At 43.9% G+C, this 19,465-nt stretch overlaps 1 protein-coding gene across 4 annotated transcripts in view; it reads right to left on the bottom strand.

Annotated features, from left to right (window-relative positions):
* DEPDC5 (DEP domain containing 5) overlaps positions 1–18,294 on the bottom strand; it is a 73,020-nt gene extending 54,726 nt beyond the window's left edge. For 3 of the 4 annotated variants that reach the window (XM_010828816.1, XM_010828818.1, XM_010828819.1), the window contains exons 1-11: positions 18,095–18,254; positions 17,303–17,420; positions 12,732–12,819; positions 11,897–11,943; positions 10,198–10,283; positions 8,913–8,996; positions 7,867–7,916; positions 6,360–6,429; positions 4,670–4,748; positions 3,708–3,769; positions 760–829 (exon numbers count right to left, since the gene is read on the bottom strand). In XM_010828816.1, the coding sequence (XP_010827118.1) occupies positions 760–829; positions 3,708–3,769; positions 4,670–4,748; positions 6,360–6,429; positions 7,867–7,916; positions 8,913–8,996; positions 10,198–10,283; positions 11,897–11,943; positions 12,732–12,819; positions 17,303–17,360 (694 nt within the window). In that variant the 5' untranslated portion in view covers positions 17,361–17,420; positions 18,095–18,254. The other variant, XM_010828817.1, reaches the window with a different exon arrangement.
* Between the last annotated feature and the right edge of the window lie 1,171 nt (positions 18,295–19,465).

Below are 19,465 nucleotides of genomic sequence, written 5' to 3'. Positions count from 1 at the left end.
CTACGATACTGCCACTGCACAAAACTAGGTTGGTTTTAAGATGGATCACAGCCCAGAGACTTCTTGCATTGACTAATGGACTGAGTCATTTTCCACTCTATCCTATCTTTTAACCGAAAAACTGGGAGAGATGGAGCAGGAAAGAAAAAATGATACAGAGTGAATCAGGATTGACATGTAGAAAGCTTAATAAAAAAATAACTTTAGGAACAGTTAGAGAGATTGGGATGGACATGTACACCCTGCTCTATTTGAAATGGATAACCAACAAGGACCTACTATGTAGCAAAGGAACTCTGTTCAATGTCATGTAGCAACCTGGATAGGAGGGGGTTTGGGGGAAGAATGGATACATGTATATGTATGGCTGAGTCCCTTCACTGTTCAGTTGAAACTATCACAACATTGTTAATTGGCTCTGCTGCTGCTGCTGCTGCTAAGTCGCTTCAGTAGTGTCCGACTCTGTGCGACCCCATAAACGGCAGACCACCAGGCTCCCCCATCCCTGGGATTCTCCAGGCAAGAACACTGGAGTGGGTTGCCATTTCCTTCTCCAGTGCATGAAAGTGAAAAGTGAAAGTGAGGTCGCTCATTCGTGTCTGACTCTTAGTGACCCCATGGACTGCAGCCCTCCAGACTCCTCCGTCCATGGGATTTTCCAGGCAAGAGTACTGGAGTGGGGTGCCATAATTGGCTCTACCCCAGTACAAAATAAAAAGTTAAAAAAAAGATAACTTTGTAAGAGAAAGAGTTACTCACCAAGAGATTTCGCATCATAAAAAGTCCTAGAAAACAGGACCACTGTCACTTCATGACTGCAGTTCTTCTCCTAGGCATGAATACAGAAAAAGAGGGCTCAAGTTCAATCCATTTACTTCACTGTGAAGCAGCCTGCGTGAACACAGCAGTCTCAGCTCTGGGAAGCAGAGGCTCAGGTATTGGGTAACCTCCTGTAACTGTAGGCTGCATAATACAGAGGACAGAGTGCTAGGCTAACTCATGGCCCTGAAACTGACCACTATGTGACCTTGGCAAAGTTATCTGAAGTCACCGCAAATCACTGGATTTCCCTGGTGGCCCAGTGGTGAAGACTCCACGCTTCCACTGCAGGGGGCATGGCTTCCATCCCTGATTGTGGAACTAAGGTCCTGCAAGCTACGCAGTGCAGCCAAAACAAACAAACAAAAAACTGCAGATCACCAGTAAGGTGGGGGTGTCTCCTTGCTGTGGTGTGAAACAGACCAGCCCCCTGTCAGAAGTTCCTGGTATTTATACCTGCTTCACGGTGTGTTTTAACCTTTTCAGGACTGTGGTTTAGAGAAGAACAGAACCTAGGGTAGTGGGATGCCAGAAGCAGACACTCCTGCCTACTTCCAGGGTCACAGGATGGGGACTGGATGCTGCTTGAGATGCAGGGGTTGAAATCAAGGCAGAGAATTACCTTTGGACTAGGACGGGGACGAGTGAGAATAAACATTTCCATGCAGTCGGGAGTTCAATGTTCTAGAAGTAGGGTGTTTACAGACGGCATGAAATTTGGCCTGCACCAGGGAGTCAGCAAGCTCAGTATCAGTTCCTCCTTGTCTTTGAAAACAGAAACCCACGCTAACCAACCTCGACTCAAACTCAGCCTACTGATTGCACGATTCAGCAGTCATCATATAAGGAAGACAACATAACGCACATTGCACGTCACCATATGGTCTTCACAGCTATCTCTCAGGCAGACAGAAATCCCTAAATACAAGCCACAGGACCAAGGGCACACCTTCACTAGCCACCAACTCATTTATTGGACACCTAGCACTCCAAATGCAGCTTCAAACTCATCTGATTGGGGTGCAAGTTTTAGACAGAAAAAATGTCTGACGGTGGGCTGGCATGGGCATGTGAGCTTCTCAACTCATGTGTGATGGAGGAGGTGACATACAACAGGGTGACATGGCTCAGGATTACAGAAACACAGACAGGATGGCCTGGGGGTTACGATCCCAGGAGAGCACTGGGGGAAAGGATGGAACAGGACTAGAATTCTTGTTCTGCTTTTGCAGGCTACTGATCCCAGGCAAGGTACCTAACCTCTTTCAGCTGTACCTTCCCTACCTGTGAAGAGTGACGAGAGAGAGGATTCAGTGGGATAACGTAGGTAAATCACTTACAACAACATCTGGCGGTGGCGGCTTTTGTTTAGTCACTCAGCCACGTCCAGCTCTGTGCAACCCCGTGGACTGTAGCCCACCAGGCTCCTCTGTCCATGGGATTTCCCAGCAAAGAATACTGGAGGGGGTTGCCATTTCCTTCTCCAGATCTTCCCGACTCAGGGGATCAAACTCATATGTCTTCTCCACTGCAGTCTGATTCTTTACCGTCTGAGCCACCAGCGAAGTCCTTGGGTAGTATTGCTATTTTAACAATATTAAGTCCTCTGATCTATGAACATGAGATGTTTTTCTTTGATTTGGGTCTTTCCTTCAGCAACATTTTGTAGATTTTAGTGTACAAACCTTGCACCTTCTTGGGTAAATTATTGCATAGTGTTTTATTTCTCTGATGCTCTTGTAAATGGAATTTTTAATTTATTTCTCTTTAAAATTTTTAATTCCTTGTTTAAAAAAAATTTTTTTTTAATTCCTTGTTTTAATTTCCTGTTCAGATTGTTCACTGTTGATGAAATACAAATGATCCGTGTGCTGATTTTGAACTCTGGTAAATGTGTTCATTAGCTCTAATAGTTGTTTCTTTTAATGGATTTTGGGGGGTTTTCTACATATAAGATGTCATCTGTGTAGAAAGATAGTTTTACTTCTCTTCCAACATGGGGGCCTTCTTTTTCTTTCTTTTGTTGGCCTAGTTGCTCTGGCTAGAATTTCCAGTACGATACTGAATTGCTGTTGTTCCGTCCCTAAGTCATGCCTGACTCTTTGTGACACAATGGACTGCAGCACACCAGGCTTCCCTGTCCTTCACTGTCTCCCAGAGTTTGCTCAGAATCATGTCCACTGAATCAGCAATGCGATCTAACCATCTTGTCCTCTGCCGACGTCTCCTTTGGCCTTCAATCTTTCCCAGCATCAAGGTCTTTTCCAATGAGTTGGCTCTTCACATTAGGTGGCCAAAGTATTCGAGCTTCAGCTTCAGCATCAGTCCTTCCAGTGAATATTCAGGACTGATTTCCTTTAGGATGGACTGGTTTGCTCTCCTTGCTGTCCTCCAGCACCACAATTTGAAAGCACCAATTCTTCGGCGCTCAGCCTTCTTCATGGTCCAACTCTCACATTGTGTACATGACTACTGGAAAAACCATACCTTTGACTCTACCGATCTCTGTCAGCAAAGTGATGTCTCTGCTTTTTAATATGCTGTCTAGGTTTGTCATAGCTTTCCTTCCCAGGAGCAAGCGTCTTTTAACTTCATGGCTGCAGTCACCATCTGCACTGAATACTAGTGATGAAAGCAAATATCCTTATTTTGTTCCTGAACTTAAGGGGGAAAGTCTTCAGTCTCTTACCACTGAGTTTGATGTTAGCTCTGGGTTCTTCACAAGTACACTTCACCATGTTGAAGTGATTAAGGTAATTTAAATCTACAGTCTCATCAATTAGCTCTGGTGCCTCCATTAAATGCAGATTAATAGAAATAGTTTGTTTTAAAAATCTGCACTGAATAATGTTTATACAGCAAGACTTGGTGCATGAGAAGAAACATACCTTCCACTTGGTAAAGAGATCAGCAAGGAAACCATTCACAGCTTTCTCAAAATACAGATCCCCTGAAAAGAAACAATAGGAAGAAGGTGAGAATTCTCTTTATTTCTTGCTTACAAATTCTTCCCTCAGTAAAGTAATAGGAATAGGACTAGTCAAAGAGAAGGTGCTCTATCCTAAAAGTGGTTTTGACCTAGACTTTCTATTGAGCCAAATTTAATATTTACCTCACTTGCTAAGAGGTCATGGGTTCAGGGTAAAACCCATGATTGAAAAAGATCTGATAAAGTTGTGAAAAGATTGAAAAAGTTTTGATGCTTGAAAAAGAGTGTATCTTCAAAATGAGAGAACCATCTAAGTGGTAAATATAAGTATTCTCACAGTGATGCTTCATGTTTGTTCGAAGGTGATCGGGCAGACCCTGGGCAGTCACTAAATTATCCCTTGCAGTTTCTGCTGTTCTTCAGCAAACCCTTGATGACCTACATGAAAAATTAATTTGTAATTTTGCTAAACACAAGCTAGAACTGCATGAACCATGAGGCTGGGGTGTTGGGCACAGCATCCACACCTCATGGCAGCTTTATCATACTCCACTTATAGTGCAGTAATTCTAATAAAATGAGACAAACTTGGTGATTTCTGTGAGTGGCAGAACATGAAATGAAAGTTATCAAAGAAGATGCTGGTTCCTGGCCATAAAGTCACTACCTCTATGACTTTTGATTCTGCACTTATAGAATAATTGAAGATCTGAGAATACAGATTTTTCCTTAATGCTTTACTACATTTCATACAATTCACTGCACATATAATATGTATATTTATTTTTAACATTTGAGGATTTATAAAGATTCAGGACGTATCTTCAGAGAATGTTCAGAGATTACAGTTAATGATACTAATTTGAAGGAAACCAGAAACTTCTCCCCATCAGCATTACAACCCACACTTAGGAACAGTACCATAAATATCAAAATCCCACATTTCACAGCTCATCTGAATAAATATGTAAACCATAGCCGACGTAGAACGGAACACCACCTGCAATAAACAAAAACATAATTGCATTAAAAAGCAATTTCGGATAGAATTTCAGTTCCGCAAAATGAAAAAGTTCTGGAGATTTGTTTCAGAATGATGTGAATATACTCAAAACTACTGAACTGTACATTTAAAAATGGTTAAGGGAATTTCCTGGTGATCCGGCGATTATGACTCCACCCTTCCACTGCAAGGAGAATGGGTTTCGACCCCTGATTGGTAAACTATAGACCATATGCCTTGCAGCGCAGCCAAGACAATAAAGAAAAAAAGGAGTGAATTGCTATAAAACTAGGGGAAAGATTACTGTAAAATACCAATGCATGCCCACTACAGTGGCAAAAATTTTCAAACTTTAAAACTGGGTATTGGAGAAAGTAAAAAACAGGAGGTTTTATATATGGCTAACTAGGAGTATAAATTGGTCCAAAGAATTTGAAAGATAATTTGGCCTTATCTTACAGAGCAGAACCTATGACATGACAAATACACTCCTAATCAGTGATTTAAGACATAGTGAGTGCCAACAAGACAGCTAAAAAAGAAAGTGGGAGGGAGGGAGGGGAGAGTACATTTTCATTACTCTTTAATAAAACTCAAAAGTAAGCAAAATGAGGAATACACTGCTTAGGCTAAAATATATATGTATTGTCACTATATAAATAAGCAAATTACAAAAATAATTTTTTGTAAGACAGAGTGGTTATCTCTCAAAATTGCCCCAAGTTCCCAACTATCTTGCCTGCGCAGGAGACATCTGGTGATGTCTGGTGACATTTCTGGAGGTTGGGACTTGCAGGGGGTGGGGACGGGGGTGGGAGCTACTGGCATTTAGTGAGTAGAAGCCAGGGACACTGACCAGCCCACAGTGCCTGGTACAGCCCCCCACACTACTGCCCTTTCGGGCCAGGTGATCCTCTCTCTGGAGGGCTATGCTTCATGCTGTAACAGATTGAACAGCATCCTCCACACAACCCCAGTTGTGACAAACAAAGATGTCTGCAGACTTTGCCAAAAGACCCCTGGGGAGGCATCATCACCCTGGGGTTGAGAACCACTGCTGGTGGGGAGGCTGTGGGTGGGAACACGGAAGAGCAGACAGGTGCTTCCACCAGGGTGGGGAAAGCCCTGGAGCCACAGCTTCTGGGCCCTGATTCCCACCAGCGTGGGGAACGTGCATAGGCGCTCAGTTTGGAATTTCCCAACTGTACCAGAGTCACAGGAGATTCCCTGGCAAAGGTCCTTTTCCAGGTTTACCAACACAATCTTCAACTCAGCTTAACTTTTTTTTTTTTTTTTTTGTCAGCTTAACTTTTGCTGTGAATTAGTGGGCACAGAAGTCTGTGACCTAGACACTCCATTTTTACATCTGATATAAACAAAAGAAAACAAAGATCACCCCCAAAGCAGAGAGATCAAACTGTAAAACCCTAGAATTTCAGGAGTCCCTGCTTTATTACAGTATTATTCCAGTTGGGCAGATGGTAGCTTGGTCACGAGCTTGATCATAAGATCAGGTTTTTGCTGGTTTCCGTTTTGTTTTTTATTTCATGACTTACAGACATCACAACATGGGGAAACAAAACCAAAAAAGCGTCATATCAACCTCACCCTGGTATCTTCGCTGATATAACCACACATGACCTTCTCATTCTTGACCCACAGCTCACCAGCCTGTGCCCTAAAAGGAGACGCACACACATTATTACAAGTCCTACATAAACCAAGAAGAAATGGAGGTGCCTTCAGGGTAGCTCCCTCTACTCTGTCATTGTCACCCAAATGACCTGGTCAGGTACAGATTTCCAGAGTGCCACAGACACAACAGAAAGAATTTTCAGTGCGCACTGAATTTGTACAATAGGAGCTCTTGATTTGCGGGTCTACAGACAACCTCTGAATCTGAGGAAGGGCTTTGGGGAACCCACGAACCGTCTAAATGATGCAATCTTTCCTGAGCACAGAATATGTACACTTTGTCAAATCTCAAAAGGGCCCATGTCACAAAAACAGTTAGAAAGCACTGATGAACAAATTTGCTAATCCTAGCTTTGAGATAATGAGTTTCAACAAAAACAAGACCCATCGCAGTATCACAAGCAGACAGGAAGTATAAAGGCACAGGATCCCTACTCAGTGGAGCCCGTCTTTTCTTGGGCAAGCCATGCAGCATTCTGGATCTTATTTCCCCAACGAAGGATCAAACTCATGCCCCCTTCATTGGAAGCACAGTCTTAACTACTGGACTACCAGGGAAGTCCCAATGGAAGCCACTTTACTGAAAATTTTTCATGTCATTATTAAGTAATATGGTATCTTCTGTCCCTGCATCTTTTTTTTTTTAATTCATTTTTGTTTATTTTTCAGTCATTGTTGTGAGATTAAGCTGTTGCTTTTTTTTTGGCTGTGCCGGGTCTTTGTTGCTGCATGGGCTTTTCTTAGCTGCAACGAGCAGCAGCCACTCTCTAGTTGTGGTGTGTGGGCTTCTAACTGCAGTGGCTCCTCTTGCTGCGGAGCACAGGCTCTGTGACGAGCGGGCTTCAGTAGTTGCGGCTCCTGGGCTCTAGAGCACAGGCTTGGTGGTCGTGTTGCATGGGCTTAGTTGCTTGGCGGCATGTGGGATCTTCCTGGACCAGGGATCACACCTGTGTCTCTTGCATTGGTAGGCAGATTCTTTACCACTGAGCCACCAGGGAAGCCCTCCTCTTGCTTCTTTATCCTGTTTTTCAAATTGTCTACAACGAACAAGCACTGTATGTAAAAATACTTAGCACACGCCTGATACACAGCATGTGCTGAACAAGTGGTACTTGACAGTGTTAATTCCATGACCAGGACACATGTGTTGAGACTGGCCATTAAAGAATCAGAGCTCAAGTCAGAGAGAATATTCCAGAAGATCCTCTGCAGTTGGGCAGATCGAGCAGAAAAACACCCAAACTGGGTGTTCCAATGGGCTTTAAGTGTGCCTAGGAAACAGATCTGCCTGCTTCTGGACCTACTGTGTGTTTTATTATATGGACACCCACACAACTCAAAGGCTGTATGTAGAACAGTTACTGCACTGGATCCTGCTCCTGTTCACAAGCTGATGAATCAAGAGGGACACACTAGTTACCTGATGCCAGCAAATTCCACCTTCTGAGTGATATAGGCACATGTGCTGACCTAAGTGGAGAGAGAGAGAGATCCAACAACACATCGAGGCCATAAAAGGGCACAAAGAAAGTCTCCTGGCTTTCTAATCTCTTCTAACCACCCGATATTCAATTAACATGGGAGAATAGATTTATCCCACAGGGAAACCTGCTGGGGCGGGTATAACAGTAGGTTCTTAAGGGCTTGGCAGGTACAGACAATAGTAAAGACTGGGCGGATAATAAGTGGCCCGCTTCACCTGTGTATTTGTCATAGACGCTCACGTATGCACCTATATTTACATATAGAACATCTACTTCTCATTTTAGAAAATGGAACCTTCTCACACCAAATAAAAAGTAAGCAAAAACATCTCTGTCTAAAAATATACAGTGTGGACATTTTACTTAGGACTTGCTGTTCCATAATGGCCAAAGAGTCCAAAAGGAGAAGTGTCTGCACCAGCTCGCAATTGTGATGAACTGACCATGCTCAGTGGGAAATGCCAGGTAAAAATAAATAAACAAGGAAAAATGGGAGGAGGGGAAAGTGAAAAGCAGTCTAACCTGGAAGCAACAAGATCTCGGTGCCAGCCGAGTGTCAACTGTTTACTAGCTTTCTCGTCTTGGGCACTCACTCAACCCCTCTATCTCAGTTTTCATATATATAAATTCAGGGTAATAAATGCCTATCCACAGGAGGAGATATGAGGAGCAAATGAAATCAGGCGAAAATTTGAAAATCAAAGTCCCATTTAAATGTAAAATATTATACTTTCCCATTCAGATCAAAAAATGCAAAGTAAAACTCTGTGAAAACAAACAAGCAGAAGAAAGCATGAAAAAAAACATGAAAAGAGAATGGAAGGAGACAGACAACATCTCCACAATAATTGTCTGTGACGCTGGAATTGGAAATGATTTTATACTTTTCTTCTGACTAGACATAAATCTCCCCAGTGACACAGATTATTAACATAATAGAAAAAGTAATAGACTTTAAAAACAAAAAAAAATCACATCTTACCAAACTTTTCTTTAGTCGCCACATATCCCCACGGCCAATATATTGATCCTTAAAGGTTAATTCCACAAGGTCAAGGGTCACATCCTAAAAAGGATAATCAGATGTATGTCTCTGCATTACTCTGCCATGCTTTATAGGTGTAAGATAGTGCTCACTCACCACAGAGAAACTTTTTGACAAAAAGACAAGCACTGAAGACCATTCAGTAGTGAAAGTGAAAGTCGCTCAGCCATGTCCGACTCTTTGTGACTCCATAGACTATATAGTCCATGGAATTCTCCAGGCCAGAATTCTGGAGTGCGTAGCCTTCCCTTCTCCATGGATTTTCCCAGCCCAGGGATCAAACCCAGGTCTCCCACATGGTGGGCAGATTCTTTACCCAATGAGCCACAAGGGAAGCCCATTCATTAGCGGAACCCTGAGAAATAGAATTTTATCCTGCCTGAGAAGGCTTTTGAGGACAGGGAAGTGTCCAACAGATATGACAGCCACTGTACCATGGTCAAATGCAAAGCATACCAGAGTAGACAGTCAGTGTTTTAGTCTTGATTTTGGTACACAAATGTGACACTGAGCTATGGGTTTTATTTCCCTAGATAATACTGATTATGTCACTTGGACAATGATTTTTTTACCTCTTAATTTTATAGCATCATTGCTCAAAGTAAAATGACAACAAAGAAAGAAATTTTAGTATTTTATAGAGAATTTTATATTTAGCTTCACAAACATACATATATGTACAGAACCTTTATAGGACAAGCTTTTAAAAAAGGAGGACTTTAAATGCAACGTACATTCTGTCTATAGCCTAAATAACCTCTGTGTGACCACACATTGAATAGTCTAACACTACACTTGGTATGTTAGTTGCTCCATCATGTTTCACTCTTCGCGATGCCCACCAGGCTCTTCTGTCTCTGGAATTCTCCAGGCAAGAATATTGGAGTGGGTAGCCAGTCCCTTCTCCAGTGGATCTTCCAAACCCAGAGACTGAACCCAGGTCTACTGCATTGCAGGCGGGTTCTTTACTGTCTGAGCCACCAGGGAAGCCCTAAGTAACTCATTATTTCCTTAGAAACCTACTGTTGAGGTAAGGCATTAATCATTCCCCATACTGCTGCTAAGTCGCTTCAGTCGTGTCTGACTCTGTGCGACCCCATAGATGGCAGCCCACCAGGCTCCCCCGTCCCTGGGATTCTCCAGGCAAGAATACTGGAGTGGGTTGCCATTTCCTTCTCCAATCATTCCCCATAAGATATTCAAATCCAGAACAAAGACATACCTTAGGGTCTACAACATTCACATACACATCTTGGTAAGGTCTCAGCCGGAACACCTGAGTCACAGTCTGGTCCACACTGATAGTTTCTGAAACAAAGAAGAAATCTGGATCACATAACGTATTCTGAAAAACCAGGTAAATACATTCTTATCTATAAATGGCTTCTCAGGTGGCTCAGTGGTAAAGAATCTGCCTGCCAATTCAGGAGAATCAGGAGGTGTGGGTTCGATCCCTGGGTCGGGATGATCCCCTGGAGAAGGAAATGGCAACACGCTCCAGTATTCTTCCCTAGAAAATTCATGGGCAGAGGAGACTGGCAGGCTACAGTCCATGGGGTCACAAAGAATGAGATACAACTGAGGGCATGTGTGTGCGTGTGTGTGCACGCACACACACACACACACGCGCGCGCGCACACACACACACAATCTATAAATACCCAAACATTCAACAAACAATACAACTGATCCGTTACCAAGGGCAAGACATGTTTTCTGTCTTCAGGAACTTAAAACTGCTTTTCAGGTGAAGTAAGACCTGAAGCCAAGCAATTAAAAAATGAGAGAGAGACAGACTGAAATATATATATATATGTATATGTATATTTAGAGAGAGAGAGAAAAGAATTTAAGAAGCAACATAAGAAAGTTCAAAGGGTTGTGAAAATTTAGAAGAGGAAAGAGATCGTTTCTCTTTTGGAATAAGAGTAGTGATGGTAGTCAAGGAAGAAACAAACTTTCCAATGAGCCCTGAAGTCTGCTAAGCAAAAACCTTAACAGGCAGCAGAAGAAGAGGTGAGAGTAAAAGGGACACTCAGGATCTAGGTTTGAAAACACGTTTTCCCATCAAGTTAAAACATAAAAAAGTGGTTGACATCAAAATCCTTTAGAGAAGATTAAAAAAAAAATTTTTTTTTCTTTTCAGTGCCATTTAAGGAATTATTTTATTTGCTATCAGTTAACATTTTAGTTCCTAGATCAGCAGGGTATAGTCATTAGAAGAAAGGATTTGGATCCAGAATGAGTAAGTATTGACAGGATCACTGCCCTGGCTCCTTCACTTGCTAACACCAGGCAAACTTGCTCATCCCACCGAGACAAAGGTTCCTCCCTCACTCGAGAGCTGGTGGGAAGATCAAGAAAGATAGATGACAAACAGCTGCAGCACAGTGCCTTGCCCAGGTGCTGGGTAATCAGCGGTATATGTTCCTCCCCTGCTCCAACCCAGTGCAGACACGTAACAAATATTTTGTGAAAAAATATAATATTGAGGAAAACATGCTTTGCCAACAATTGTTTTGGAGTTTAAGTGTAGGGCTTCATCTACTTTCCTTTTGATTCTAAATATAGTTTTTGTTTTCTTGTTAATATTTACTTATTTGGCTGTGGAAGGTCTTAGTTGTGGAAACTCTTAGTTCCCTGACCAGGGATCGAACCCAGGCCCCCCGCATTGGGAGCACAGAGTCTTAGCCACTGGACAACCAGGGAAGTCCCTAAACATAGTTAAAAATTTCTAGTGCCTTCAAGGTGCTGACAAATGAGATTCCTTGGCAGTTTTGGTATCTGACAATATTTTTATTAGCAGGAACACAATTTGATAAGGAGAGACGTACTGTGCCCTCATTGTGAAGGGGGGTTTCTTAAAGTTTCTGAAACAATAAAGTGTAAAAAATCTTGGAGAAGAGAGATGGAATTCTTACCTTTCTGCAAATCCTCCTTAAGTGACTTGACTTGCAAAAGCAGAGGGCTGGGGGAAAAAAAAAGCAACAAAGAGAAGAGATGTTGTCAGCATTAACTAATCAGCTTTCTTTACCACCCAGAAAACACAAACAGATCACTCTGGACATATTCTAACTGGCAGCACAAGAACAGGAGAGAGTTCCTTTAGAAACCAACTCTGCACTTGTTCAGTAAGCCCCTACATCCAAACCTTCAGTCTGTGAACTTTCAAAGACGTGAACGTGCGCGCCAGCCCCTGTGTGCCACCCACTGTACCGGATGACTGTAGTTTTCAAGGTACTGTGCTGTGAGATTAAACATGTTTTATTTTTTGTGTTTTTGATGTATGTATTATTTGTGTGAAAAAGTATTAGGCTGGCCAAAAAGTTCATTTGGGCTTTTCCATATGGAAGAACTCGAATACTGGCCAGCCCAATGTTCTGAACCTATTACAGCACAGTACTATACAGCCGATTGTGTCAGTTGGGTACCTAGACCAACTTCGCTGGACTTAGGGACAAATTGGACGTACGGACAAACGAACTCTCAGAACAGAACTCATCTGTATGTCAGAGACTTACTGTATTCAAGGAAATGAATAAATGCTACAGAATTGTTCAGAGTTCTCCTCTCAGCTTTGTAAACAGAAAGAATGGACCCCTTTTAAAAAGATTGATTGGTCTAGCAAATCCCGGAGGGCAGGAACATTTTTATCCCAAGGCAAAGAGCCATCTCGCCCTCCATCCCCTTAGACGACGCGTCACCTGGAGACAGCGGGCTGCCCAGCTAGCCCCCTGCTCCTGCTCAGATGCTCACCTGTACTCATCGTTGGGGTGGGCAATCTCCACGATGTCTCCAAGCTTGATGTGTGGAAATACTTTGGGGTTCACGACTAGCTCATCATCTGAAAGACAATTCAGGGATCTTAGGCAGCAAGCAACTCACTCAGTTGTGGATCCACAACTCAGGTGTGGTTCTCATGCTGGATCCTTACAACCCCATCATTCAGTACGACAACCCCATCTCACAGAGGAAGTTCCATTTAAAATTCCTTCTATCAAGGCTTCCCTAGTGGCTCCGTGGTAAAGAATCCACCTGCCAATGCAGAAGACATGGGTTCGATCCCAGGTCCAAGAAGATCCCACTGGGAGCCACTAAGCCCGTGCACCACAACTGTTGAGCCTAGAGCCCGGGAACCACAGTACGGAGCCCACACGCCACAACTACTGAAGCCTGCATACCCCAGAGCCTGTGCTCTGCTACAGGAGAGGCCACTGCAACGAGAAGCCCATGCTCCGCAACTAGAGAGCAGTCCCCACCTCTGCAACCAGAGAAAAGCCTGCGCAGCAACGAAGACCCGGCAAAGCCAAAAATAACGAAAATTCTTTTTAAAAATAAATAAATGAAATTTAGCTTGACTGAAGGATTTGTACAGGAAGCCAGAGCTGGTGAGCAGCTGAGTGGGATGGTGTTCGGGGACCTTTGTCTCCAGAGCTTTACCTGCCAGCCCACTGCTCCCAGGGAGAAGGCAGCTCTTCCTCTCTGGGAATTAGGCCTCTAGGGCAATTCTTTCCTTCCTCAAATGGCGTGCATCTGGCATACACCAGGATCAAGACAGCCAGGGGCCCACATACAGCACAATCCCTTCTATTTAATATTCAAAGAATTTTTCAAAATACTATCTGAATGTGACCCTCACAATAAATCTCTAGATCTAATAGAAGGAAACAAGAGATAAAGCAACTTGCCAAAGGTAGAGAGCTAGTAACGACAGTGCACGAGGACTGGTTACTAGTCCAGGGTTCCAAAACCCACAGTCTCCCACACCCCTCAAGCCAAATAAAACACCCTGGACTTGGAGGGCAATGCTTGATCAGGGAAAAAATTCACATATAGCAGAATTGAATAGACAACAGAAATAACTTGACAGAGGACAGGATGCAAGGATACAAGCATATAATGTATGAGAGTCTTCTTTTTCAGTCTGGAGCTGGGTACAGGAGACTTAAATATAGAGAGGATGTGATTTTATATGTTTACCTATCCTTGCCCCACGCTAGGGCTTGGGGATGGGGGAGGGAACTCTTTCAAATATAACAAACTCAGGATCATAAAGATACGGTATTTTTTGTTGTTGTTTTTTCTTTGTCTCTGTTTTAGCTTTTAGGGAAAGATGGTCTTTTTTTTTTCTTTTCTTTTTTTTGGCCATGTCACATGGCTTGTGGGATATTAATTCCCCAACCAGGGATCAAACCCAGGCCTTCAGTAGTGAGAGCACAGAGTCCTAACCACTGGACCATAGGGAATTCCCAACATATCCTTCTATCATGCTAAAATTATGACAAATAAATATGTCCAGATTTCAGATATAATCAGAACCAACAAGAATTCAGCCTAGGAAAGCAAAGTACTGAGTTAATCCACAGTTGCTTTTTTTTGGGGGGGGGATACAGTTTCCACTGACAGGTGTAAAGCAAATCCTCTATGAAGTCTTCCTCTAACTTTCACCGTCTAACAAGTATTCCTTCCTGTTTAATCTTATCATTTCTTTTTGCATGTATGTCTCAACAAGCTGAAAGCTCCTTAGGGAGAAGGAACCTTGTCATATTCAAAATCTTTATGCTTGGTATATAGATAGGTGGTTTAGTCGCTAAGTCATATTCGACTATTGCAACCCCATGGACTACAGCCCACCAGGCTCCTCTGTCCATGGGACTCTCCAGGCAAGAATATTGGAGTGGGTTGCCATTTCCTTCTCCACTGGTATAGGTATGTACCTAATAAATATTTGTTGGATGTATTTTTTTCAATTTGATGTTTATTTTATTTATTGACATACAGTTGACATACAATACTGCATTAGCTTCAGGTGTTCAGCATATGATTCAGTATTTTTGCAGAATATATACCATTATGAGCTATTATAAGATAAGAGGTGTATTCCCTCTGCTACATAATATATCCTTGTTGTTTATCTATTTGATACATAGTAGTCTGTATCCTGGAGAAGGCAATGGCACCCCACTCCAGTACTCTTGCCTGGAGACTCCCATGGACGGAGGAGCCTGGTAGGCTGCAGTCCATGGGGTCGCTAAGAGTCGGACACGACTGAGCGACTTCACTTTCACTTCTCACTTTCATACATTGGAGAAGGAAATGGCAACCCACTCCAGTGTTCTTGCCTGGAGAATCCCAGGGACGGGGGAGCCTGGTGAGCTGCCATCTATGGGGTCGCACAGAGTCGGACCCGACTGAAGCGACTTAGCAGCAGCAGCAGCAGCAGCAGCAGTCTGTATCCATTAATCCCATACCCCTCATTTGTCCCTCCCTTTTTTCCTCTCCTCTTTGGTTACCACAAGTTTTGTTTTATATGTCTGAGCGTTTGTTCTGCATATACATTCATTTGTTTTGTATTATTTTTTAGTATTTGTCTTTCTCTGTCTGACTTAATCACTAAGCATAATATTCTCTAGGTCTATCCATGTTGCTGCACATGGCATTTCATTCTTTTTTATGGCTGAGTAATATTGTAGGGTGTATTTTTTTTATAGTCCTGCAGCAGACTGGGTACAGCAGGGATCTACCACTGTCTTGCACACCTGAAAAAGAACACTTGCATACATTGTATTAATAGATACACTGTATACACTGTATCCTTTTATCCTTTCCTGTGTCAAAAGTTGTTTGTTTGTTCAATTCTGCTCCACAAAGGTTTAGCAGCTTCCACTGCATACAAAGTACAATGTTAACAACAGAGTGTGGTTTTAGCAGAAATTATGTTTTAAATATAGCAATGCCTGGTATAGCCTTTTCCTGGTACTTACAATGGCTACATTTATTTAGCAGCTCAAAGTAGCCTGCTGAATACTGTACATATATCACTTAATTTGATCCCTTAAGATCTTATGATATAGAAACTATTATTCTACCTTTTAGGCAGCCCTTACCTTTGGGAGGCTTATACATCTATAACACAGGGGCAGATATAAAAGTGAAAGTGAAGTCGCTCACTCGTGTCCGACTCTTTGCAACCTCATGGACTACAGCCTACCAGGCTCCTCCATCCATGGAATTTTCCAGGCTAGAGTACTGGAGTGGGTTGCCATTTTCTTCTCCAGGGGATCTTCCCAACCCAGGGATTGAACCCAGGTCTCCCACATTGCAGGCAGATGCTTTACCATCTGAGCCACCAGGGATTTTGAGCAAATATATAGTAAAATGCAATTTTTAAAACACTGTGTTGTTAATTCCAACTCCTGAAGTAAATAAGGTTATTAGGACAGAAAGGAAATTCATTCCTCTAGAGAAAAAAAAAAGTCATATAAATAGGTACTTCCTCATTCTGCAGATTCATAATCTCAACATGCTAAGAAAAATGGAGAAATTACCCTAAAGAGCTGGAATTTCTAATTAAGGTAAACTAGAGGCTTGCCCAAGGAGAAGGCAATGGCACCCCACTCCAGTACTCTTGCCTGGAAAATCCCATGGACGGAGGAGCCTGGTAGGCTGCAGTCCATGGGGTCGAGGAGTCGGACACAACTGAGTGACTTCACTTTCACTTTTCACCTTCACGCCTTGGAGAAGGAAATGGCAACCCACTCCAGTGTTCTTGCCTGGAGAATCCCAGGGACCGGGGAGCCTGGTGGGCTGCCGTCTATGGGGTCGCACAGAGTCGGACGACTGAAGCGACTTAGCAGTAGCAGCAGTAGCAGAGGCTTGCCCAAGGTCACAGGGAAATTAAGAGGCAGAGCTGATACCCAGATTCAGGTTTAATGGAGGGCAACATGCTGTGTCCTGCCCCAACTCATGGTGCTTCAGAGCCAGGCAAAGGTTCCTGCTTTGATCATACCTGTCTTATGCACACCTACTACCTCTCTTTCATTGAACATAAGTTTCTCTTATCTGCCGAACCAGTGCAGACTGGAATTTTATAGAACATACACAGTAAATATGTAATAAAAAACACAAACAAATCAACAAGGACCTAGCACACTGAACTATATTCAACACCATGTAATAACCTGCAATGGAGAAAAATACATGAAAAAAATATATATATGAATTACTTCGCTATACATCTTAAATACAACACTGTAAATCAACCACACATCAATTAAAAATAAAACAAAAACAAACAAATGAAGAGTAGTAAGCTGGAAATACTCACAACATCCCTGAAAATGCAGAATGCAAATGCTTCTAGAAGGGGCTTGTGCTCTCTGGTCCTGCTACCCTTTCAATACTTCAGTATCACACCTGCTGCCTCACTCAGTTAAGCTACCTGCTGAGCCTCCATTGTCTCCTGAGTCAGAGTGTAAACTTCAAGGCACAGGATATATCAGAACCTCAGCCAACTTGCACAACCCCAAAGACCAATCAATACTGACCACTGCCCCCGAAGCCCTTCTTGTGGATGACGAGTTTGTAGACCTTTGTTGTTCTCATCTTGCACTGTTGTTTCCTTCAGCTGTTCCAAGTTTGGGGGAGAGAAGTCATCTTGCCTCCCTGCCAGTGAAATACAAACAAAAAAGGCTGGAATGTCAGAGTTTTCTTTGCAACTGCTCTTTGATTTTAGGGCAGTGAAAATACTGCTCTTGCTCAGCTGAGAGGTGGCACCAATCCTTGGATGAAATCACTCCTCCAAATACCAAGAGGGATGGAAAACAAAACAGAACCAACCAATCTGGGAACGAAAAGGAATTCAAGTCAGGGTCTACTCCAGCCTCCTAGATGTGCTATCACACCCTGAAGGAAAAATTTGGAGTAAACGAGGCACCATTACCTTGCCTCTGTATAAATCAACAACACTCAAACATTAAAGAGACCTTAAAAGAGGTTTGGTACACTCATTTTGTAGATGAAGAAAGTGAGGGCCAGCGCAAGGGACATGCCCGAGGTCTCTGAGACAGAGAATTCCTACTGTTCCCGTTCGGCCACCGATGTCTTGGGCGAGGAGAGAGGAAAGATCGCTCCCCAAACCTCCATCTGCACAAACTCTCCGCGGTTCCTACCCGTACCAGCTCCCCTCATGTCAGAACTGATGTCACTGAGGCTCAGAGACGGACAGAGACTTGTCTAAGGTCACACAGCAGGTTGGGGGTGGGGCCAGGATTCGAACCGGGGCCCTGGCCCTCTCCTCCTGATCCCCAACTCCGGCCCCGGCGGACAGGTCCACTCACCCGCAGCTCCGGAGCCCCTTCCTGCTTGAGGCCGGGGTTCCGACGCCCGGACCCTGGCCGGATCCCCGCGCCGCCTCCGGACGTCCCTCCTACGCCCGCAGAGTCCGCGAGGATCCCGTGCCGGATCTCCAGGCGCCGGCCGGCCCGCCCCGGCCACAGAGCGCTCACCTGAGAACCCGCGCCGCTCCGGTGGCTCCGCCCCTGGGCACCGCCCCCTTCCCGCCCACCCGCGCCGGGCCGCTCTGGCCGGGCCTCCGCCTCGTCTCGGTGTCCGCGCTACTTCCCCATCCGGGGCTTGCGTCGGGGGCGGGGCCTCACGTGCGGCCTATTGGCCGGGATGCCAGACGGCGTTTCCCGCTTCGTAAGAGCCATCGACCCGGGCAGGAAATCCTTTTCCTCCTAGACGTTCCGAAATAGACTCGAGCCCAAGAATTGACTTCCGACCTAGTGATTTCCCCAACAGGACAAACTCGGACGAGCGTCCCAGGATCTATAAACGATGTTACGGACCTTCGCGGGGCCTCCTAGGGCAACAGAGAGGCACAAAATAGAGTTTCTGGGGGAACTTTTGTAAAATGTAAAGGGCTGAGCATGTGCGACTTAGTGCGATGGTCCCTGCTGGGAAGTATCCACTTTGGGGGAGCTTTTCAAATTCTTCCAAACCCCAAGTGGTGTTCGGTGCCTCTGTTTATTGCTAATAGCTACCATGGTTTATCACAGACATTCTTATGTAATCGTCACATTCCTTTATGGAGGCAGATACTATTTCATTTCACAGACAACTGGAACAGGCCGAGGACAGAAAAATCCTCGGGAGGTAAGCGAGTACGGATCCTGACCCAATGCAGTCCAACCTGGCTCCAAGGCTGAGCGTTTAACCAGCATCCTCATGTCCCACCCAAGGGCCTAAGGCTCTATTGTGTTGGGACACCTTTCTCTTCTCAAGGGAAATAGCGCTGTGTGGGCAGTGCCTGAAGCTGGCTAAGGGCTCCAGGCAAGTTTCCAGTTCCATCTACTAGACCTATGAAAGTGAAAGTTAGTCACCGTGGGTTGCCATTCCCTATTCCAGGGGATCTTCCCAACCCAGGGATCGAATCCGGGTCTCCGGCATTGCAGGCAGATTCTTTACTGATTTTGACTGAGCTACAAGGCAAGGCAATTGACTATAATTTTTGGAAATTTTCTGAATGTTGAAAGGAAAAACGCACCGCATATCACAAAGGAACTAGGGGTGGGGGTGGGTGAAGGGTTCAGAAGTTAAATAATTTTTAAATAATTGTAATTTTTAATTGTAAAGAAAAGCATGTAATCAAGCACACTGCAACAGTTGCAAAACTTTTCCAGGATAAAATGTTAAATGTTAGACTTGTT

This window comes from Bison bison, unplaced genomic scaffold (genome assembly GCF_000754665.1).
Source record: "Bison bison bison isolate TAMUID 2011002044 unplaced genomic scaffold, Bison_UMD1.0 scf7180017864495, whole genome shotgun sequence".
Lineage (NCBI taxonomy): Eukaryota > Metazoa > Chordata > Mammalia > Artiodactyla > Bovidae > Bison > Bison bison.
The sequence above is the reverse complement of the archived record's forward strand: the minus strand, read 5'-3'. Positions and strand labels throughout refer to the sequence as shown.